This window comes from Carassius gibelio, chromosome B16 (genome assembly GCF_023724105.1).
Source record: "Carassius gibelio isolate Cgi1373 ecotype wild population from Czech Republic chromosome B16, carGib1.2-hapl.c, whole genome shotgun sequence".
Lineage (NCBI taxonomy): Eukaryota > Metazoa > Chordata > Actinopteri > Cypriniformes > Cyprinidae > Carassius > Carassius gibelio.
In genome coordinates, this window is record NC_068411.1 from 28,831,978 (window position 1) to 28,855,975 (window position 23,998).

The 23,998-nt window shown below is 35.7% G+C and overlaps 2 protein-coding genes across 3 annotated transcripts; one reads left to right on the top strand and one right to left on the bottom strand.

Moving 5' to 3' along the window:
• Window positions 1–223: 223 nt before the first annotated feature.
• Window positions 224–10,544, top strand: LOC127974690 (pre-B-cell leukemia transcription factor 1). Of its 2 annotated transcripts, XM_052578146.1 has the most exons (9): window positions 224–706; window positions 1,335–1,408; window positions 3,286–3,530; window positions 4,304–4,494; window positions 5,267–5,402; window positions 5,539–5,680; window positions 6,737–6,831; window positions 6,972–7,022; window positions 8,632–10,544. In XM_052578146.1, the coding sequence occupies exons 1-9, from the start codon at window positions 462–464 to the stop codon at window positions 8,710–8,712; spliced, it is 1,260 nt and encodes a 419-aa protein (XP_052434106.1). In that variant the 5' UTR covers window positions 224–461; the 3' UTR covers window positions 8,713–10,544. The 2 variants fall into 2 exon arrangements, with proteins under 2 accessions (XP_052434106.1, XP_052434107.1); XM_052578147.1 differs by lacking the exon at window positions 6,972–7,022 and having other exon boundaries at window positions 227–706.
• Window positions 10,545–13,534: 2,990 nt separating this feature from the next.
• On the bottom strand, window positions 13,535–23,210 carry notchl (notch receptor, like). The gene is made up of 11 exons (XM_052578144.1): window positions 22,935–23,210; window positions 21,409–21,553; window positions 20,367–20,699; window positions 19,374–19,600; window positions 17,823–18,135; window positions 17,575–17,711; window positions 16,718–16,776; window positions 16,428–16,557; window positions 15,793–15,890; window positions 14,810–15,144; window positions 13,535–14,731 (listed from the first exon to the last, which is right to left on the bottom strand). Exons 1-11 carry the CDS (start codon window positions 22,990–22,992, stop codon window positions 14,215–14,217), a joined length of 2,352 nt encoding a protein of 783 aa, XP_052434104.1. The 5' UTR covers window positions 22,993–23,210; the 3' UTR covers window positions 13,535–14,214.
• Window positions 23,211–23,998: the final 788 nt, after the last annotated feature.

A 23,998-nucleotide genomic window follows, 5' to 3' on the forward strand; every position in this document is an offset into this window, starting at 1 on the left:
CTACATACTACATACTATTACTACTGTAAACTTTGCAAATAGGACATCAGCCCCTTCAAGTCAATGAACAATAACAAAGTGGGCTGCAATGAATGTCTGTGGAAACAGCTTTTAGTGAAACATTTCTATACAAGTACAGTATCACAAAAGAACATTTTTAATGATTTTAAAATAAGTTTTAAATGAACACAAAATGCATTGTAAATGCATGCACAACTAATAACTAATATCATCACGCTATAAAGGGTTGGCCTGCGCTGGGTGCGCCCCTCCCCCTATAACTGTTCTGTCTCCTGGAGGAGCTCATTTGTATGAACACGCATAGGAAAAAAGAACGATAGAAAGAACGGCTCCTCTCCAGTCGCGACTCGGCTCCCATCGTTCATGTTTATGAGCCGTTCAAAAGAATCGGTTCGTTCGCGAACGTCACAACTCTAATCTAGATTAATGTACAGCTCAGGATGTTGCAGCCACAGCAGCCCATCACAGGCAACGGGCCCAGCGCAAGCCGCGGTCTCGGGTTGAACGTACACCCTGGAATGCATCCCCTTAACCCGGTACACCCGACTTCTCAACACCGCCCCGATGGAGACCCCGCGGGCCTCGAAGGAACCGAAAATGGACACAACAACCGCCGAGACATCGGAGATATCCTGCAACAGATCATGACGATCACCGACCAAAGTTTAGACGAAGCGCAAGCAAAGTTCGTTATTTAAAATGATTTATTTGAAAACTTACAAGTTTAGCATTTAGCTAACGGTCGCGTGAGACATGGGTATGCTAAAACATAGAAGAATACATTTTAAATATCTTTTTAATGACATTATTGCGTCTTTAATCCACCCAAATACATTTTTATTTTATTTAACAAAACCTAAAATATAAAAAAGGTATCACTCTTAAGATAATTATTAGACTGTGTGCTGAAGTTCACGGGCTTAGCTGCTATTGTTTACGTTTTTCTCGACTTCAAACTAACTCTTTTTCTTCGCAATATATACGTAGCAGAACAACGATTCGCTATTAGATATACATAAATCGATTTATTTTTATTTATCTTATTACAGGAGTAACTTTATTTTTATTAATTTCACAAAAACACAAATCACTGCCTGAAGCTAAGGTGAAAGGCAAATGTGTCATCAAAATAGAGTATTTATTACTTTGAAACAATCTAAGTATTATAAATTGTGAGGTGGTTAAATATTCTATTTTCACTAGCAACGCGATTTCAGCCTTTTATGTATTTAATACGAGTCTTATTGTCTGTTACATCGGTAGCATGCTAATATTAGCCAACTGACTTGCTTTTGTATGTTATTTTGTGACAGAAAACACGCTTTAAACTGTCATCGGATGAAACCGGCTTTATTCAGCGTCCTGTGCGAAATTAAGGAGAAAACTGGTGAGTAACTGGCATGCATTTTATTTTAGAAGCGGTAAATATCATAACTTCAACTTTATAATTGGCTTAAAAGTTGGCATTGGATTTGACACAGGCGCCATGTTCTGCAAGAACAAAGCCAGAGAGTGTACACCTAATAAAAACACAATCATTAGATTTTTTTTTCTTAATAATCGTTTATATTTTATTCTAGTTCAGAAATATATTTCGAAAACAATGTCGTTTACATGCAATTTTGCATGGTTTAACAGCACGTTTTATTCAAACAATAGCATAATGATTATGGTTTTGACAAGGTTTGCCGCTTTTAAAAATAAAAAAAGTTGCTTTCAAATAATAGTAATAATCTTATACCAAAAAACTGTCTCAGACTGTGTTATTTGCATGCATCATTCTATTTGCATGCATTACTATTATTTATTTTTTTAATAGCATAGTAAGCACACCAATAACAAATGGTTTCTGGTTTGTGTAAAGATCACATTTGCAGTTCCTGAATACCAAATGAAAATTTTTCTCAGCACTATTTTAGCATTTTGCATTTGCATGCATTAGGATATCAGTGCAACAATAAAGTCGTAACTTGCTTGTATGAGAAGGTAAATAACCATCCAGCATATTAACACAAACCTTTTTACACGCATGCAGCTTCCTATTATTTGCATGGAAGAATTGAACTATTAATAATTGTGCAATGTCTTTTGTTTGTATGGAGACTAAGTGTAGGAAGTCCCCTAAGGGGACTGTAATGTTTACTGTGATGGTTGGTAATTAAATGGCGTTGTGCCTAATGGAGTCTTTTAATTTTCGTGGTTTGGCATGCTCCCTTACATCCCGTGGTATTGAATGCTGTGCACCATTAATCAAACAGTACTGCCCTGCTCTATTCACTGTTTATTGCACAGTGCTGTATTGAACCATTTTGTAAAGTACATGAATACAAATAAAATCTCTCCTAATCAGACTATGTATAATAGAATAAAGCATTATTTAGGGTGGTTGCAATGTTAAGCAGTGATGACACAGGAACTGTCAAAGTGAGTCATCCTGCCTCATGTTTTGCCCTTGACTGAAGCACTTAACCTTGTGTTGCTTCAGGGAATAAATTAAAATAAATTCAAATTCATATTTATCTTGTAGGTCATTGACTGCCATTACAGTATCAAACATAATGGATTGTAATATTTCTACTCCTCTGAGAAAATCGATATAGTGTTGACACCCATAAAAACCCAAATTTAGTTTTAAGAAATATGGGTCTTGAATATCTAATTTTTAATGTTTTACATTTTAATAACTCCAAAGTAGTTTTCAGTATGAACATAAACAAATAATTTGGTATTGCCTTCAAATAAATAATGTTATTACGGAAAAATGTGTAAAATTATGTTTTTATTATATCTATTAATGTTTTTTATTGTTATGCATACTATTCATAGGCACAATTTCTTACATTTGAAGTACTAATACCAGTGTTGTACAATCTGTATTATTAAATGTAAACATAATTTGGTGAATATTAAAGTGGTAATTTTTATTTTTGAATCATGATGCATGACTAAAGGAACAGGGCAGAGATGAAAAAAACATGGAAAAACGTCATTACCCATAATGCATAAGTTCGATCAGACGATTCCTTAATCAGGGATACAAAAATATGAAAGTACAATCTGTAGTTTTCATAAAAGTTATAAAACTTGTTATACGGCAGACCTTTGCTGACAACTAAAAAGTGTTTTTTTTTTTTTTTTGGTGTAGGCAACACATAAAAACAATACAAAATGTTTTATTTATACTTCCGACATTCTAACAATACAAAGCTGCTTGTAAATCAGTGAGTGGATGAATCCTTTAATGGATTAATATCTTATTTGCAGGTCTTGCCATGAGAAATGCTCAGGAGGAGGAGCCTCCAGACCCACAGCTCGTACGATTGGACAACATGCTTCTGGCAGAAGGTGTGGCCGGTCCAGAGAAAGGGGGCGGGGCCGCCGCCGCGGTCTCTGCCGCGACCAGCTCTGGCGGGATGTCACCTGACAGCTCACTGGAGCACTCCGACTATAAAAGCAAGTTGAGCCAAATTCGGAACATTTACCACACAGAGCTGGAAAAATACGAGCAGGTACATATCACTGTCATTGTGCTGGGTAGCCACGCCCACAGCAAAATCTCATTGGTCCAGAATTCTGAATCACAATAATAGAGTGCAGCAGTACACACACACTTTTTTTAGCAGCTTTCTTTCTGGAAGTATTTTTCTCATTCATTTTTTTCTCATAATGAAGTAAAAGTAAAAAAAAAAGTCTCCCATTACAAACTTTGATTTGAAGAAAAAAGTATTTGAAAATTGGACAAAAGACTAATGACATTAATGAGGAAAAGAACTGCAAGAACTATTGATTTAAAGATGTTGATTAAATGTAAAAAAAACTATATATTCATTTTATTGCAAAATAAGGATATTATGCTTACAAATATTTTAAGGTGCAGTAGGACATCTTGGAAAATGCTAACTTTAGCTTTCCCACCCGCCTTCCAAAGCCACACCTCCTGAACACCTGAACGAGAACAGATCAGACGACTAGAGACAACATCAATACAATACCTCATATGTCGTTAACGAATAATCGAAAGAGTATACCAATGATTAACAATCTCACAGTTCACAGTAGATCTGACTTTAATGGTTCATAAGTTATTGTTCAAAATCAGTTGTTTTATGGAGAAAATGAATGAGATTCTTACTTCTGGAACCTTACTGATGCACTCTATTGAGCCTGAAATACATCTTGACCTGTTGTTTGCACGGCATTGTGGACAGAAATGTGTGTCTGACACAGGAAGACACAGGCTCTGTGTGTCCTCAGCTGTTTTCTAACCTCAAGCTGTTTCCAGGCCTGTAGTGAGTTCACTACCCATGTTATGAACCTGCTGAGGGAGCAGTCTCGCACCCGTCCCGTGTCTCCGCGCGAGATCGAGCGCATGGTGGCCATCATCCACCGCAAGTTCAGCTCCATCCAGACGCAGCTCAAACAGAGCACCTGTGAAGCGGTCATGATACTGCGCTCGCGCTTTCTGGATGCCAGGTGGGATTTGTGATATGACATCTTTGCTGTAGTGCACTAATGCATCAGTTTCAGAAAGTGCAATTTGTTTTAGGGACCCTAATAAAAGGTCTCGAATTAGAGCAGAAAGTCTTAAATTCATAAAGTCATGGCATGCATTGCAAACTTATTTTTCTATGTAGTTTTGTTTCCAGATACAAATATTTAAACATACTCAGGAATTACTCAAGACGTCTTGAAAAACTGAACAAATTTAAGTGAGTTCATGCTTAAAGCAAGAACAAATATATGTCGATAGGAAACGAAAACTTGCTTCCTTCTTTGAATTAAATAGATTTTACATTAGTTTGTATTTTAGTCATAAACTCACTTAATTTTGATCAGTTTCACAGAAAACAAGACTCCTTATGTCATGTCGTTTTTTCTTCTCAAGTTAATGTTTCGTGATTTGAGAGAACAAGACAAAAACACTGTGGAAAATTTTTGTTTGTTTGTTTTTGCAGTCTGATCAGAAAGTGCAGTGTTCTATCTCCATGTTCTAATCCCAAACACTTTTTATTTTTGATAAACCAGTTAAAAAGAGATCAGCTGGGGTTGGGTGTTTTCAAACTTATACAACATATTGTTAGAATGTACATATTGTGTTCCCTACAATTTATTCTTTACTTGGTCTTAAAAGGATCTTTAAAAAGTCTTAAATTAACTTTATAAAACCTGCAGAAACTTTGTGTTCTTCACGTGGATGCTGATTGCACTTTTTTTTTTTTTCTATGATATTTTCTTGTTTTGTCAGGCGTAAACGGCGCAATTTTAGTAAACAGGCCACAGAGGTCCTAAACGAGTATTTCTACTCGCATCTCTCGAACCCTTACCCCAGCGAGGAGGCCAAAGAAGAGCTGGCCAAGCAGTGTGGTATCACTATGTCTCAGGTACCAGCTCCTCTATCAGATCTATTTTCTCTATCTAATAGACCTGTTTTCTTTTGAACCTGGCTCTCAGTCCACTACGGGAGCGTCCGGTCATCAGAGACGGATCAGTTTCATTCTGGCTCTGAAATCATGACAGGTGTCCAACTGGTTTGGCAACAAGAGGATTCGCTATAAGAAGAACATTGGGAAGTTCCAGGAAGAGGCCAATCTGTATGCCATGAAGACGGCCTTAGGGGCGACACAGAGCGAGGAATCCCCCCACACTCCAAACTCTACTGGTCAGTTCAAGTCTTTAGCTCCGACAGGGCATTTTTACACTAGTTTTGGAGATTTTAAATAGTCCTGAGCGGTATATATTGTTGGCCACCACTGTATGTAAATGTTTATGTATTTGCAAAGAAATACTCTTTACAGTGGCATGCGAAAGTTTGGGAAACCCAAGCTTTCCAAACAAGATGCATTAAGAGCTGGGGGGTGAAAACTTTTGAACATGATGAAGATGTCCAAGTTTTTCTTATTTTGTTGAAATATATATTTTTTCCGTTTAGTTCTGCCCTTCGTAATCAACAGAAGATACTTGTATGTTTCCCGGAACACCAATTAAGTAAAATTTAGCTTGATCTTCAAATTCCAAAAGTTTTCACCCCCCAGGTCCTCCTTAATGCATCTTGTTTCCTTCTGTAGCATCAGAGAACGTTTGAACCTTTTTTAATAGTTGTGTTTGAGTGCCTCAATTGTCCTCAGTGTAAAAAAAAATGGATCTCAAAATCATGCAGTCATAGCTGGAAAGGGTTCAAATATGCAAAGATGCTGGAAAACTGAAGAATCTGCAGGACCTTAAAGGTTTTTCTGAAAAACAGTTCTCAGTTTAACTGTTCAGAACAAACAAGGGATTCATGCACAACCATCACAAAACAGAAAAACAGTCGAGGATCATCAGGTAACAGCACACAGTATTAACAACCAATAATTTCAGCATTTTTTTTGTCTTGTGGTCTATATGCAAAAATCTTTTATGTAAAATATCTTACTCAGGACAGTACTAAATAAAAAAATAACATGCATTTAGTAAGATCTCTCTTATTTTGTTAAAATGATTTACATTTTCACCGATTCTTCAAGGGGTCGCAAACTTTCGCATGCCACTGTATACTACTGGTAACACAGTGCAAAAACCTTCTTAATTCATTACAGTTTATATAAAAATTGTAGTGCTCGAATACAGGGGTTCCCAAACGTCTCAATTCCACAGTACAGATTGAAAACCCGTGCTCCAGTAAAAGGCATTGTAGTAATGTTTTCCAAGGGTTTTCATATACGACTCGTTCTTCCAGGCTCAGGGTCGTTCTCGCTCTCAGGGTCAGCTGACTGCTTCCTAGGAGTTCCTCCAGTGAACGGAGAGCAGCCGTCCTATCACATGGGAGCTCAGGTACGACTCTCTCACACTCGATCAGCATTCCTGCGACCCGCTGCATGTCTTCGTCTCTGTGCATGAGTTTGGTTCTCACTGTGTGTTTGCTTTGCCATGCAGCTCTGCCTAAATGTCCTTCTCCTCTCTCTCTCTGGTAGGACGCTCAATCACGCTTCTCAGAAAGACTCTGTAGTACCAGAGAGAGCCGGGTGAGGAGCTCATCACATGCTCGCTCGTCTCTGCCGTCTATCAGTCTCGCTCTTTAAGTGACTTCACTGTGATCTTTACCCGGTTTTGCTTTTATGCGAGAATTCAAATGCTCTTCTGATTATAATTAAGGCCTATTCATATCAAGAGCGATGTGTGAAGTGGCACATGAATTTTTATGAGAAGCATTCGCACAAATGAACAAAGGTGAATTGTACATATGTGGTCTTACATACAGAATATACATTTTCTAAGCTCTTTGAGTAATTTTTTTTATTTAATTTTTTTTAATTAAATTTAAATCTGCTAATACAGATTCCACATAATAAAATATTTCAAATGTTCAAAATATTATTATCTAATAATACAGATTTTAGGCTACTTCAAATAAATGTGAAATGAATGTATCTTAATTATAAAGATATGGTCTATTATCAGTATAGTAAATAAGGTGCTGTGGGAATGTTAAAAATAATTATATTTATTATCTAATAATACAGATTTCACTTCAGTCAAGTGTGAGATATGAATATCTTTGTATAATGATAATAATAGTGTTTTATTATTAATAATATAAAAAAATAGATAGTAATAAAACAATTTAAGTGCTTTATAAATGTTTCAATTATTATTATAAAATGTGTATTGTTGTTAAAAATGTTCATTTATATCACAATTTAGATTATTATCAGATTTCACTTGCTTTAAATAAGTGTAAAATAGCAATATATTGGAATAATGATAATATATTATTAGTAATAAAAATATAGTGTGGTATGAATGTTGAAATTATTATTATTATATTTATTATTTAACAGTATATTTCACTTGCATTTAATAGGAATATATCTTGATATAATGATAATAGTGTTCTTTTGTAATTAATAAAAAAAAAGGTAATTTTACAAAAACTTTTGTTTATTAAAAGAATTTACAATATGGCTTCTGCAGTGAAATCACAATAAAATATGCCAATATACCGTATTTTCCGGACTATAAGTCATACTTTTTGTCATAGTTTGGCTGGTCCTACGACTTATAGTCAGGTGCGACTTATTTATCAAAATTAATTTGACATGAACCGAGAGAAATGAACCAAGATAAATGAACCAATAGAAAACATTTCCATCTCCAGCCACGAGAGGGCGCTCTATGCTGCTCAGTTCTCCTGTAGTCTACACTGAAGACAGAGTGCCCTCTCTTGGCTGTAGATGGTAATGTTTTCTCTTGGTTCTTGGTTCTAAATAAATGCGACTTATAGTCCAGTGCGACTTACTGTATATATGTTTTTTTCCTCATCGTGACGTATTTTTGGACTGATGCGACTTATAGTCTGAACAATATGGTAAAAGGTGAATGCTTCTATGTTACTTTTAAGTACAATGCGAACAACATTGCAAAATCTACAACAAACAGCAAAATGTGAAAAAAAAATGATCTAACTTTAAGCCGGATCATTGTAAATAACATTTTCAGCATTATAAGATGTTTTTTTTTTTCACTCACTCACTGTGAATAGGCCTTAAATTCTGGCACGTATGCTAGTATTTTATCTCGGTACTGGACGACTTGTGTTGTTCTGGTCTGAACAGCAGTTTTCTTTGTCTGCAGACTAATGGTAGCTGGCAGGAGCAGAACACGCCACCCTCCGCCACTTCACCCAACAGCGATCACTCCGACAACTCGGACTGATGAGCTCCTTCCGCTCAGATCCCGGAGGACACACGAAATGACGAAAGAATGATCACTCTTCTACCCAAATGCAGTTTTAGTTTTTCGCATTTATTTAGTTTTTAGAAGCTCATTATCAGACTCTACATGAAACACGAGCAGAGATCTTCCATGTACACCGTTCATAAAGCTGAGCATATGACAATTGTCGTATTCCATTCAATACGGTAATTTACCAGAATGGGCCTCATTCATGAAGCATGATGTAAATTGTTTGCAAAATCTTAAAAAGAAAAATGCATTCAGTGCTGTGCGAGCAGAACAGATTTCTGTCCAAATGTCTCGCACACACATATATATTATATATATACATTTGTGACCCTGGACACACGAAACCAGTCTTAAGTCTCTGGGGTATATTTGTATCAATAGCCAAAAAAACATTGTATGGGTCAAAATTATCAATTTTTCTTTTATGTCAAAAAGCATTAGGATATTAAGTAAAGATCATGTTCCCTGAAGATATTTTGTACAAGTTGTCACGATCATTAGCTGGTGCACCCATAAACTCCAATAGAGGGCACTTTACTCAGGGCTCTGACATTTTTTTTTTGTCATCCCCTTTTTCGAACTCCATTTCCCATCGTGTCTCATTCCTGGGACTGATTGCACACACACACACTTATAAGCAGCACAATCACTCTCAGTCTGGGCGAAGACTTGTTTAGCCCCGTCTAGCAATTCAGAGCATTTTTCCTGTGTTTGTTCTTCCCGTTTTTGATTTTGGATTGTGTATACCGCCTTTGCTTCTCTGCCGCCTGCCCCGACCTCTGCTTGTGACTGTTGATTATTGATTCTGGATATCCCTGACGCCATTCCTGATTAATGCCTGTCCGACCAGTCTTATATTAAAGTTCTGCATATGGATCCGAACATCTCCGACTCTCCTTGTAACAGAAGATTTCGCCCAGACTGAGAGTGATTGTGCTGCTTATATGTGTGTGTAATTAAATTAAGTTGCATCTCTGCCAAATATTGTCCGAATCGTATAAATAAATCATCCAAACATCAGTGGAAAGCTTATTTATTCAGAACTTATGCTTAATCACACTTAAGACTGGTTTTGTGGTCCAGGGTCACATATATGTTACAGTTAATGCATACATATGTGCATGTGTGTGTGTCTGTGTGTGTGTGTGTGTGTATATATATATATATATATATATATATAGGCACACACACATGCACACGTATATGGTGTTAGAAAAAATGCTAGCTAATATTAATATACATAAGTTTTAGTTTTGCAAACAATTTATGTTTTTGTTGAGTTGTATGTTTCATGAATGCCCTTTTCTCCGTTTGGATGAATGAGTGTGTTTGTGTGAGAGAGAAGAGTTGGATGAGTTTGTGGCGTTTAGTTGCCATCATGTATTTTATTTGAGTTTTATTTTCACTTTTCCACTACATTACAGCTTCCACTATTTGTTACTGCAATATCTGGATGTTGAAAGGGGAACTTTTTAAACTGCATTAAGACTGCTTTCATTATAGTTATTATATTATTGTTATCACTGCTCTATATTGTTTATTCAAAGCTCAGATAGAATTGGCTTGGGTGACGGGGGCAATAGAGAAAAATCCAAAGATTGTTTGTTTGGCTTTTTTGGTGTGTGTGTGTGTTTCTCTTTTGTACTGGGTTTGTGTATGTTTCAGTTATATGAATGAGGTGTGTTTGCTGTCTTTATTTCTCGTTTGAATGAGTATATCAACAGTGCTGTCTTTTCTCTGTACAGTGAAACACCTGTATTCTCTACCTCTTTTACAATAAAGACTGTCTGTGTACACATTCACCATTTGCGCTTTAATATTGTTTTTCTAACCTTTATTTTTATCACTGAAAAATGTTTACTCCGTTATCATAATATGGCACTTGAAGCCTATTTTACTTTAGTAATCTGGTAAATGTTATTTGGTGGGACTGAATGGTATTTCTGTCAAGTCAGAATCTATGGAAGTAGCATCTAACTATATGTATGTGTGTGTATATATATATATATATATATATATATATATATGTGCATGTGTATCTATATTTGTTATGTATATATAAATACACGTACAGTATATAATTAGAAAATACATGTGTTAATATATATTCATAAGTTTATATTAATATATTTAATATTTATATTAACATTTTTATTGAAAATATACATGCATGCGTGTGTATTTATATAGACATAATAAATATATACGGTACACAAAACTTGGATGCAATTAATCGTTTGGATGAATATAATATGTTTTGTCAATAGCATGTATAAATTGTGTTTCAACTCTAGATCAAAATAGGTCACGGTCAGTTTATTTATATAGCAGATTTAAAATAAGCTAGTGTATGCAAAAGTGCTGTACATAATACAAATGAAGTAAACATAGATATTAAGAGAATAAAAAGAAATGACTTTTCACAATCCATACAAAAACACATTCACAAACATAAAACATACATTTCATCCAAATGCCAAGGAATACAGATAAGTCTTCAGGCGGGATTTAAAAACAGGAAGGGAAGCCGCAGATCTAATGTGTAGAGGTAAACTGTTCCAAAGTCTAGGATCGGCCACAGAAAAAGCCCGATCCCCCTTAAATTTCAAGTGAGAGTGATATGCAAGAAAAGTTGATCAGAGGATCTGAGGGAGCGGGAGGATTGCTGATATCTGAGTTCGGACAAGTATGATGGGACTAAATCATTTAGTGCTTTATACCAGTGCTTTAAGTGGCCCAAAAGAGGTGCCGGTACTCTATTATAGCCCCCCCCCCCCCAAAAAAATGTTTGTTTTGTTTTGTTTTTGTTTTTGATGACTCCCCTCATCCCCTGAGGTAACAACAAGTATATTGAAGGGGTTTTATATACAGCAGTCAACAGGCGCCCTTAATAATAAATACTTTTATTAGTTTGTGGATTTGCTTGAGCTAGAAAGAACTACTGAACATAAATAAAATATGCAAAATTATTTTTAATAACTCCCGAACTGATTGAAATGATTCGCGAACCCCCTACGAACTCTCGAATTGATTCAAATGATTTGCGATCCCCAAACTGATTCAAATGATTCGCGATCCCGTTCCGAACTCCCAAACTGACTCAAATGATTCGCGAACCCGCTCCGAACTCTCGAATTGATTCAAATGATCCGCGAAGCCGCTCCAAACTCCCGAACTGATTAAAATTTGCGATCACCAAACTGACTCAAATGATTCGCGAACCCGCTCCGAACTCCCAAACTGACTCAAATGATTCGATCCCCAAATTGACTCAAATGATTCGCGAACCCGCTACGAACTCCCGACCTGACTCAAATGATTCGCGAACCCGCTCTGATTCATCGAACTGATTCAGATGATCCGCGAAGCGGCTCCGAACTCCCGAACTGATTCAAATGATTTGCGATCCTCAAACTGACTCAAATGATTCGCGATCCCGCTCCGAACTCCCAGACTGACTCAAATGATTCGCGATCCCCGAATTGACTCAAATGATTCGCGAACCCGCTACGAACTCCCGAACTGACTCAAATGATTAGCGAAACCGCTACGAACTCCCGACCTGACTCAAATGATTCGCGAACCCGCTCCGATTCCTCGAACTGATTCAAATGATTCGCGAACCCGCTAAGAACTCCTGAACTGACTCAAATGATTCGTGATACCGCTACGAACTCCCAAACTGGTTCAAATGATCCACTGCTTTATACAAAAATAATAAAATCTTAAAATGGATCCTATGTTGCACTGGTAACCAATGAAGAGATGTCAGAAGAAAAGCTTTCTTTCCTCTTAGTACCAGTCAGCAACCTCGCTGCTGCATTCTGGACCAACTGCAAGCGATTCAGCGATGAATGCTTGAGACCCATATAATGTCTAGAAGTGATGAAGTCATGGGTAACTATCTCTAAATCCTTAACCGAGAGCATAGATTTTAATTTGGCTCTCTGCTTTAGTTGAAAATAGCTGCTCTTCACCACAGCACAGCACTCTATTTTTCAAAATTAAGATCAGTGTCAAAAATCACACCTACTGTTTTATTGATATTGATATCTGAGACAGCGCCTGGGGGTCCAAAGACAACAATTTAACTTTTGTTCTCATTTAGTTGTAGAACGTTTCTGCCAGTCCAGCCATTAATATCTTCATAGCAATTAAAAAGATCAGAAGCGTGATCAGAGGAATGTAGATCTGAATATCATCTGCATAACAATGATATGAAATATTATATTTCCTCATGATTGAACTCAAGGGGAGCATATACAGACAAAATAAGATAGGCCCCAAAAGGGACCCCTGAGGTACTCCATAAGTGAGCGTTGCCGAAGAAGAGGACGAGTGTGTCCAATCATCACCTTAACTGATCTATCGGAGATATATGATGAGAACCAATCCAGTGCTGTGCCCCTAATGCCAACTTCATCCCTTAGACGATTAAGAAGCGTAGCATGATCAACTGAATCAAATGCAGAACTAAGATCGAGTAGCATTAAAATAGCAGAATCAAAATAAATAAATAAAAATTTCCTAGAGAAAATTAAACCAATTTTGAGTTTAAGATTTTATGATTATATATATATATAAATATATATTACACAAAAGCCTATTTTTGCATCAAGGTTTCATTAGGATATTGTATTATAAATATTATTATTTTTTTTTTTCCCACAGAATACATTTTTTTTTGCATCTAGGTTTCATTATATTGTAATACAAAATATATTATATAATGTCACTATTTTCATGAAAATGTCCTATTACTGTAGTTAAAAAAATCAAGTTCTCACTGCTGTAGGGATAAGATTAGTTTTTATTTGTATATTTTGTGTTGTGTTAGAGTAAAGTAAACCCTAAATCACAATAAAGCAAAACATCCAAACATTCAACACTTATGTACGGAGCCCTGCACACGACATGCAAGAAAAAATAAATAAACTGTTACTTATTCGTTCCCTCAATGTACTAAAACGTGCACTCGATTACTATTGCATTCCCTCGATTTACTATTGCGTTCGCTCGATTAGCTAAATTTTAGCAAAACGGGGGAACAAATTAGTAAATCATATGCACAATTTATAAATCGACGCAATAGTAAATCGAGGGAATGCAATAGTAATCGTGTGCACGCTTTAGTACATTGAGGGAACAAATTAGTAACTTGTGCGCACGATTTAGCCTTATATTTTTTCCTGCATGTCATGTGTGGGGCTCTGTACTTATGGGGGAATAATAAAAAATATTCTTTATTGTCCTGAAAATAATGTCAAAATGCAAAGTGAAATGCAAAAAGAAGATCCAAAAAAAATTTCTAAATATATTTTATTTTCTTCATGCAAATTTTTATTGCTTTTGATTTTGGGGGCGAGGACAAGTTTTCCTGAGATTCTACCAATAATATTAAATGATCTTAATAGTCAATAGAGAAATTGATGCATTTTTGAGTTGCCTAATTTCTTTTCTCTGTATCTTCTCTCACATGCTGCTTTGGATGATGATGGGAAGCTCATTACTGACCCTCTCACTCATTTTAGAGTTGATGTTCCTCATACTTTCCCTCTCAGAGTCCATCTGAGCTGCACTGAGGCTGTTCCCTGTGGTTTTGTTCTCTGATTGGTTGGCTGCTTCTCTTGGGTGTGGCACGATCACTATTTCTACATGCTCATTGGCAATTTTTTCAGCTGGCACAGCTACGGACAGCTCTGGTTGGTTACCACTGGAGCGGCGGTTCAGTGCATGCTGGGTACAGGAGAACGAGCGCTGTCGAGGTGCGGGTTGTGGAGACAGGAAGTAAGGCGTTGCCGCTCGAGTAACGTCATGGTTCATCTCCCTCTCCTCGTCCTCCGCTTCTGATGTCACTTCCTGTAGAGTGCTGATAGGCCGAGATGGGCGGCCTAGGATCCTGGGGGTGACCAATGCCGTTGCTGACTGGTTGGGGGATGGACGCCAGTTCTGGGGGGAGGAGCACTGCGTTCTTCCCATCTGCCAATCACTGTTGAGAACAAAACATTAGAAAATGCTGGTAAAATTGTATATGCAAATGGAAGGAACAGCTGCAGAGCTGACTTACACAGGCGGAGGTGTTGACATCCCCCTGTGGCTGATCACTCCTGAAAATGAGGCACTTCTTCCGGGTAGACATGGAGGTGAAGCGACCCAAGGAGAACAGACATACGTGCGATCGTCCCAGAGCACCTCAGTGCTGGGATCTAGAGGAACTGGTGCCCTGTGAACTCTGTGAGCCAATAGGAGCTCGAGGACCTGATGACGTAATCCCTCTCGAGCCACATCCAGTGGCCGCCGCCCCTTGCAGTCAGAGAGATCCTGATTGGCCCCGTTGAGCAGCAGAAATCGTGCAGTGTCATAGCAACCGTGGAGAGCCGAGAGAAATAAAGCGGTTTCACCCTATCGAGAAAAATTGAATTTTATTCCATTATTATTGGTGGATTATGATAAATGATTCATCAACTTATTGTTCATTCTCTCTGTCATTCAATCTACAGGACAATCTATCTATCTATCTATCTATCTATCTATCTATCTATCTATCTATCTATCTATCTGTAGAGCCCTGGTGGTAGATTTTCAATGTTGAAGCTCTTTTCTTACAGCCACTTTCTATTTTGTGAAGCGCAACAATCTTGTTCTGTACATCATAACTATATTATTTGGTTTTACTTGTGATGTCCTTTGTGTTCCTCATATTGACAATTCTGTGGATAAATATGAATGGGAATATACTTCAGAGATAAGAATTTCTAAGGGTGCCAATACTTTTGGACAGCATGCAATGGAGAAAAACATTTCTTTCATCCTAAAATATTCTCCCCACTTTAAATTGTTTTACTTCAATGAAAGGTTAGAATATTTTGAATGAAAGATCTAAAAAAGATCAACGATGCAGATTTATTTTCACAGCTGTCTTTGCTCATATTTACCAAGGGAGCCAATAGTGGAGAGTACTCCATCTATCCATTCATCTACCAGAATTCAAATTCTGAATGGTGCATAACCCTGGTTTATTTGATTGGTTACAGGTGACTTTTTCTTTACCTTATGGTCCTGTAAGTCCACTGCAGCACCGTAGCGAATGAGAGTCCGTGCCAATGGGAGGTGGTTTACTGAGCATGCCCAGTGGAGGGCAGATCTCCCTGGATGAAGAGAACGGAGAGAGAGAGAGAGAGAGAGAGAGAGAGAGATGCAAGAAGGAATTGACAACAAAGGGCAAGGGTGATCAGGAAATGGCGTGTTGTGGCGCACAGAGGGGCCAGAAAGTAGAAGACGAAGCCAAAAAAATGGCATGCAAGTGTGTGTTATGAGAAAGGAAAACAGGAAGCAAACATTCAAGACAATAAAAGAGGGAAATTTAGAGAGATGGAGAGAGAAACAGAGGCATGGAAGGTTAATACATTATTTCCACATTGACCGGGCGCTACAGCACATTAACTGTGTTCTGAATCAGATGTGTTTATCAGGGGTGCTGGAGTGATGTGAGGGAAGCAGGAGGAGGAGACGGAGGACGGCAGTGGGGAGTTCAGGACAGGACAGAGACAGTGACAAAGACAAAACCAGAAAGGACAAAACACATTACTCCCCAACTGCAAAGGAAACAAAAACTATTCCTGTAATGTATTTCCACTTTGACTGAAGGGCCTCGTTGCACATGCAAGGGTTAATGGTGCTCTTACCCGTGTGGTCGGTGTTGTTGACTGGCACTCCGGCTCTCAGGAGCTCCAGAACCACTCGGTCAAGCCCACTTCTGACAGCTCGGATCAGCACGACCGAGCCGTCCGGACCGCACCACTGCACCGGAGCGGCCTGAGAGAACACATTACAAATGATCAGCTCTACAGAGAGAATTCTTCATATGCATAATGATGCAGCATGCAGAAATCCTTTTAATAACAGATATCATGAGAGTTGTAGTATAATAGGTTTTTAAATGTGCAGGCAGATTGTTAAAATGAGATCAACTCACTGTTCTTGGTGGTCTTTGAGGTGTAGGAACCGCATTTCTTTCCCATCCTCTAGGGGGAGCTAAAGGTAAAACAGAGAAACACAACTGAAGCACAGTAGCTGTGTAACATCTCTCCTCCTAGCTGTGCTGAATAGTATGCATGATTAGAATTGGCACTTTTTCCATTCATGATGCATTGAAAATAATATGCAAATGTTATTCAGATGCGCATGATTTTCAAAGGTTATTCTGGGGATGTAAAACAGTTTTTCAACATGAATCTGTTGAAAGATTTGCTTGAAATATCACTAGGAGATGAAGTTCCCACATGGCATTTACATACTTTTAAATGTTTAAGTAAAAAATAATGTATATGTTTATATAGATACATTTAATATATTATCTAAATTAATCCAAAAACTATGCTTATTAAATCATTTTTATTAATTGAAATTACAAAAAATATTATTTATTAATTAAAATAAAATATAAAATATATATTATTAATTAAAATAAAATATAAATATTAAGCTTAACATTTGCCTTTGCAACTAACTAAAATAAATTAAATTGAAGTAAAAAAAATAAATAAAGTCTAATAAAATATAAAAAATTACAAAAGGACATCAGAATTACAGAAAAAAAACTAAAAACTAAATTTAAAATGGAAACTGAAAATCTTAAAATAAAAGCTGATTTAAAATAGTAGTAGTAGTAGTAGTAAATAAAGTAAAACTGAATTAGTCACATTAACTGCTGTAATCTTTTGAATTTGCTTGGCTGTTCCAAAAAAAAAAAAATATATATATATAATTATAATATTTATAATACAATAACAACATATATATATATTGCCCTCTCATTCCAGCAGGTCTCACCCAGCATGCGAGGCTGTTGGTGGGTGAAGTGTTTTTGGTCTGGTGATCTGTGGTCACAGATGGTCTTGTTGATGTCCTCCATGGAGCTCTGGGTCACATCGGTGTCACTTCCGATGTCCAGTTCCTTCCTCAGGGGTCTATAATCAGAGTAAAGGACATGGACAATTCCTCCCCATTAGTGCGGTTTCCTCACTCACAGTATGAAAACTCTTCAAAGACCCTCGAGTTCCTCTGAACATCAGACTCACCGCATACGGATCGCATCCTCACCGAGGGGCTCCTTGCGTCTTTTTCCTGACTCCTTTCCTTTCTTGTTTTTCTTCGTCCCATTTCTGTCTTTATCTCTTCCCGATCTGCTTCTTTTCTCCTCAGAACGGCGGCTCCAGGCCTTGCTGCCGTTATTGCTGTCGGTCACCGTGGATCTGTGACGCACTCGCTCTCCTCTTTCTCGTCTCTGTCTTCTTCTCTTTAACCACAGAAACACCACAGTGATGATCACGGCAGCCGCCACACCGAGTCCCGCCGCCACACCGACCACAGGCCACATCCAGACAGGAGAGGCTTCAGGAAACAAAACCTGACATTAAGCAACTAAATAATGCTTAGGAATACAAGAAAACATTTATCACAACTATAAAGTTTTAAAACTCTCTTATTTTTTTGCAGTGACTTTAATCAGCAGGAGATTACTAATACATATTTTAGTGCATGGAGGGGAGGATGATTAGTGAATAATGATTCAAATTTGAGTTAATTTCTCACACAAAGCTATCATGTTGTTTCAGAAGAGTACTTTTATGGTGCTTTGTTGTTAGTTAAAAATAGTGTTAAAAATAGTGCTGATTTTTTGTTTGACAGCATTGTTGTTCTTGTTGAAATAAAGCTGAAATAAAATAAAATATCAGATGAACAACTTAAAAATAATTAAATTAAAAATTGTGTTGTCTTGGAAGTTGAAATTTGCTTAAATTGAAGTACTAAAAAGGAAATAAATATAAAGATATAGATTTTTTTTTTTATTCTTATAAAAATGGAAAAAGCGCAAGCACAAATAAACAAACAAATAATACAATCTCTAAATATTAAACCATACTATGATAATAATATGTAAATAATAAAATAAATAAATTATTAACATTTAATTTTGCAATAAAATAAGTCAAATTAAAGTTTAAAATGTAGAATATTGCCTTAATTATTTTTTTTTTTCTTTTATAAAATAAGTAAAATAAAAGCTTATAATGTAGAATATGGCCTTAATTTTTTTTAAATATAAAATAAGTAAAAAATACAACTTAAAATGTAGAATATGGCTTCTTAATAAAACTAAGTAAATATAAAGGTGGATAAACCTAAATATGAAAACTTAAAAATGTATTGTCTTAGCAACTAACTGAAATTTGAAGTAATAAAATTACTAAAACTGAAATAAAAATAAACCTATATAGAAATGAAAATTAAATGGAAATGTAAAAAATTTTTTTATCTGAAAATCAAATAAAAGTTAATAAAAATGTTGTTTAAATAAGTAAATAAAATATATAAAACAAACATTTAAAATGTTAAATATGGGCTCTTTAAATAAAATTAATGTTACATGAAAAACTTAAACCTAAAAATAACCCTCAAATAATTTCAAAATCAAAATATCATACTAATACTAAAATAATACCTTATGCAGATAAAATAGTATAATGGTTTGAAACAATAATAGTAAGTAAATAATAACAGAACTAAACAATTTTTGTAAGTGTCTGAATAACATGCTTATGTTTTGGCAAAGTACAAAGAAAACACACCCTTGTGCTCCTCCTTTGGTAGTTTCACCTCCTCTCTGTCTCCTATTTCCTCATCGACTCCACGTACACTGATCACAGCCTCCAGGATCTCTAGGATCATGGGAAACGAGGCATGATTTTGTGCCAGGATGGCATGCAGGAAGTGTGCCGCCTCGATGGCATACTGGAAACAGGTGGAGGGAAGACGGGAGCAGGGTCTGTTATCCAGCTGCAGGAATAACACTGACCTGTGATACAAAAAAATATGCATGCAGTCAGCACACGTTTGAAAAACAGACCACTGATTATTGAAAAATACCTGTATGATATCATTACTGAAGGCTGTCACAAATAATATCTTACTAACAGTAAAACAAAATGGTCTTAAAATCAAACACTGAATTGTATTAAATTAAATTAAAATAATCTAAAAATAGTCCCAAGAGAGGCTCATAGAAACGGTGTAAAATAGCTGTACAAATGTTTACATTATTATGTTTTTTTGTTTTTTTTTTGCCTTTTCTTTATGGGTTATTTATGTCATGAATATTTTTGGTGCATAATCCCTTGATTAACATGAAAAAAAAAATGTAGGATCTTTTTTTTTTTGATTTACTTTACATTACTTTTAATTATATTTTATGCTTTTTACAGTTTATTTATGAGTACTTTTGATGCATAAACTATTTACTAACACGGACTATATATATATATATATATATATATATATATATATATATATATATATATATATATATATATGTATGTATGTATGTATGTATATATGTATATATATACACAAATAAAGAGAATTGACCCTTTTTTATTATTTAAGTATATATTTAAATTTAAATATAGTTTATAGTTAGATATTTTTGGTGCATAACCCCTTGATTAACATGAACTGTAATTATATATATATTATTTTTAAAAGTTACTATTTCAAAATTAAATGAAAGCTTGAAATGTAGAATATGACTTCTTCAAATGAAAACACGGGACAGTATTGCTAACCCATTGCTGTCATAGGATGGTGTTTGAGTGTACAGCTTGTCGAGCTGTTGGGGGTCCAGTGAAAACAGGTCTGTGGTGGGCAGGAGAGGGGCCGTCCCTCTGAGTTTGACGCTGGTCTGCAGGACAGTGCTTAAGGGCCATAACAGAGAGCTGTTCTGGGGCTGACCCCTCTGGAACGGGATTCTAGTGTGCAGTATGAGGCTTCCTTTGGCCCAGACGGGGTAATGCTTTTTTTGGCAGTCCGAGCCGTCCCACCCACAGGGGGCGGTGTTGCATCCCTGGTCGCAGTGGCCGTTGTCATAATGATTTCGGCAATACTGAATATGCCCTAAACTGAGAAAACAAAACATTTTACTTCAAGCATGCATATAACAAATTATAAATATTTGCGTTGCACTGCAACAGATTAATATGCATATCAGTGGTAGGTTCTCGTGAATGGTTTAATAACAACTGCATCCTGTTATGCTTTATACTTTTTAAGGCGTGCAATTTGATGCATTGTAATGGTTACAATTATTCATGACAAATATTGAGTTTTCGAAGGCCGAATTATTTTTACTTCGTTATTGTAGACCTAACGTTACTTAAACATTTTTCAAGTAGGCTTATCTGTAGCCTGAGTATTTTTTATTTTGAGAAACTTTACCTCAGTACATTCCAAAGCATGATATTGTACTTTTTACTCCAAATATTAGTATTTAAGCTGTTATTGTAAATTAAAATCACATTTAGGTAACGACTGAGCTGCTTGTGAACTAAATATGCTGTAAAAAAGTGAGCCATCTATATATTTAGGCCCACCAATGTATGAAATGCACACATTTGTTTATCACCATCTCAACGGGGTAAGTTTTCCTTGCTTTTAAAAATTTATCATTTATTTAGATTTTTTTTTTTTCAATTATTTGCACATATAACATATCAGGAACCTAAACTGATATTTTAATATATTTTTATATATTTTGATATATTTTAATATAAATTGAGTAATTTGTATTTTTAAATTGTTTTATGTGATTTTAGCATGTTGGTTTCTTACTTGCAGATGCGTTTGTCTTTGAGGCAGTCGAATCCATCTCTCAGACAGTCAGAAGCGGAGCACTCCTCATCACAAACTCCATTCCCAAACTTGGCCTGGCACATTTTTCCTGACCTACAGTTGCTGTATGGATCACTAGGGGAGCCTTTTTAGGAAAACCCAAAGTAAGTATGATTATCATGTCATAGAAAAGCTTAGAGTAGCAATGTCGAGCATATTTTTTGAGCTATTAAAAGGGCCCACATCACTAAAGAGGTTCAGCATCATCCTGGCTGGAGGGGGCGGGGCCTTGACCTGAATTCCAAGAGAAACAGGAAACGAGGAGCATGACACAAACAGGAAGTGTCCAGAAGAGTTGAACAGCAACAGGAAATGGGGTGGAAGGGGGGTGGATGAAGGCTGAGGGCATAACTGCCGCGATGAGGGATGTAATAGAGAGGGACAATAGCTTTGACAGGTGTGTGAAGCAAAATCAAGCCATTATGGCTAAACAATAAACCAGAATTTTGTAAAACAAAACACAGAAAGTATAAATGGGTTTAATTTTACACTGTATATATTTTTAAAATCATACCATATGTGTTTATGGATTGCAGTACTGCAAGAATTATGTTGAAGCAATTTTGACATGACAACCCTTATCACACAAAAATCTTCTCTTCTCTTCATTACACATTCAATATCAAATTTTTGTTGTCTGCTAAAAATCCTGTACATTTAGCATTTTCTCTATTAAAGATAGGCCATGGACAATACCTTTAAAAAAAAAAAAAAAAAAAAAGTTTGGGTCTGTAAAAAATGTTCTATTCAAAATAGAAAAAATTAATATTTTTTTTTTACTTTCTATTCATTAATCAACTTTTTTTTCTGTACAGCAAAATACAGAAAGTACATATGGACAAATGGACATATCAAGTAGATAGATAGATAGATAGATAGATAGATAGATAGATAGATAGATAGATAGATAGATAGATATATAGATAGATAGATAGATAGATAGATATAATAGATAAAATACAAATAAAATACTGATGGGTTTACTTTCACACACACACGCACACACACACACAATAACTTTCTTTTTTTATAATATTCTATTTTTCAATACAAATATATTTACTTTGCGGGTCTGAGATTAAAGTTTGTGAATTAAACCTGAAAGTAAAAAAAACAACAACAACAAAAAAAACTTACAGTCGATACATATTTTTGATTTTATACAAATATTACACATAAAAAACATAAACGAATAAAACTAATAATAATAGAACTAAACTAAACTAAACTAATAATAATAATAGAATGTTTAATTAATTTGCTTGTTTGTTCACGTCTAATTTAATAAAAATGATATACATATAAAATATCTAATATCAAGTTTCTATTCATTTGCCTTTAAATTCAAGTTCTTGCAGCTAATTAGTGGTACAGTAGATAGTAGACAGTGCTATTAACCATCACAATATCATGCAGTTATCTGTGTCCATCCATTCATCCATCCATCAGTTCTGAATTTGACTCACCTTGAGATAATCTGCAGAGAGTCCATATGATGAAGGAGAATCTCACAGTCAGGTGCATCTCTGAGCACAGAGACGAGTCAGGAGTTAGTCAGGTTCCTCTTGATTGGACACAGCAACCCCCTCGAGTATGAATCACCAAGACCAAGAGCTGGTGTCTTCTCATTTGAGGCTGCTCTTATGTCTTCAGGGAGTCTTGGATGGTTTCTTCAGATGGATGCAGCATTATCCGTCCAGTAAGACTGTGTGAAGTATGTGAATGTTCATGGCTACACCCTCAGCAGCTCCCTCCCCAAATTTGTCCCTCATTCTTTTTCAGAAGCAGTGCGGATATCTGGACGACTTCCTGCCTCTGTGTGGAAAAGAATAGGAGCGAGTGTGTGTGTGTGTGTGTTTGAATCTGAAAGGTCGGTATTATCGCAGGAGTTTGACCTGATTATGAATTATTTTACTGCATGAATTGTGTTGAAGGAAATTTGACAGGACAATTGAACAATACCACACAAAAAAACCTTTACTTCCTTGTGTTCAAACTAGACATAATATCTCATTTTTTATATACCTGCTAAAAGTCCTGCACATTTGTGTTAATTTTTTTTCAGTAGTTGAAGACGGTTATACACTACTGATTAAAAGTTTTGGATCAGTAAGATTTTTTTATGAAATTCATACTTTTATAAAGCATCAACACATTAAGTTGTTCAAAACTGTCAGTTAAGACATTTATAATGGTATAAAATATTTATATTTCAAATAAATGCTGTTCTTCTGTACATTCTATGCATCAAAATATTATAAAAAAAATTGTTTTTAGCATTGATAATTGTTGGTAATGTTTCTTAAGCAGTAAATCAGCACATTAGGATGATTTCTGAAAATCATTTAATAATACTGAAAAAAAAAATCAATGAAAAAAAAAAAAATATATATATATATATATATATATATATATATATATATATATATATATATATATATACCTTTTTTATATATATACCTTTAAATAGATACTTTTTTTTTCCTGCAGTCATTGCTAGCAAGACACAGAGAGACAGAAGGTAGTATTG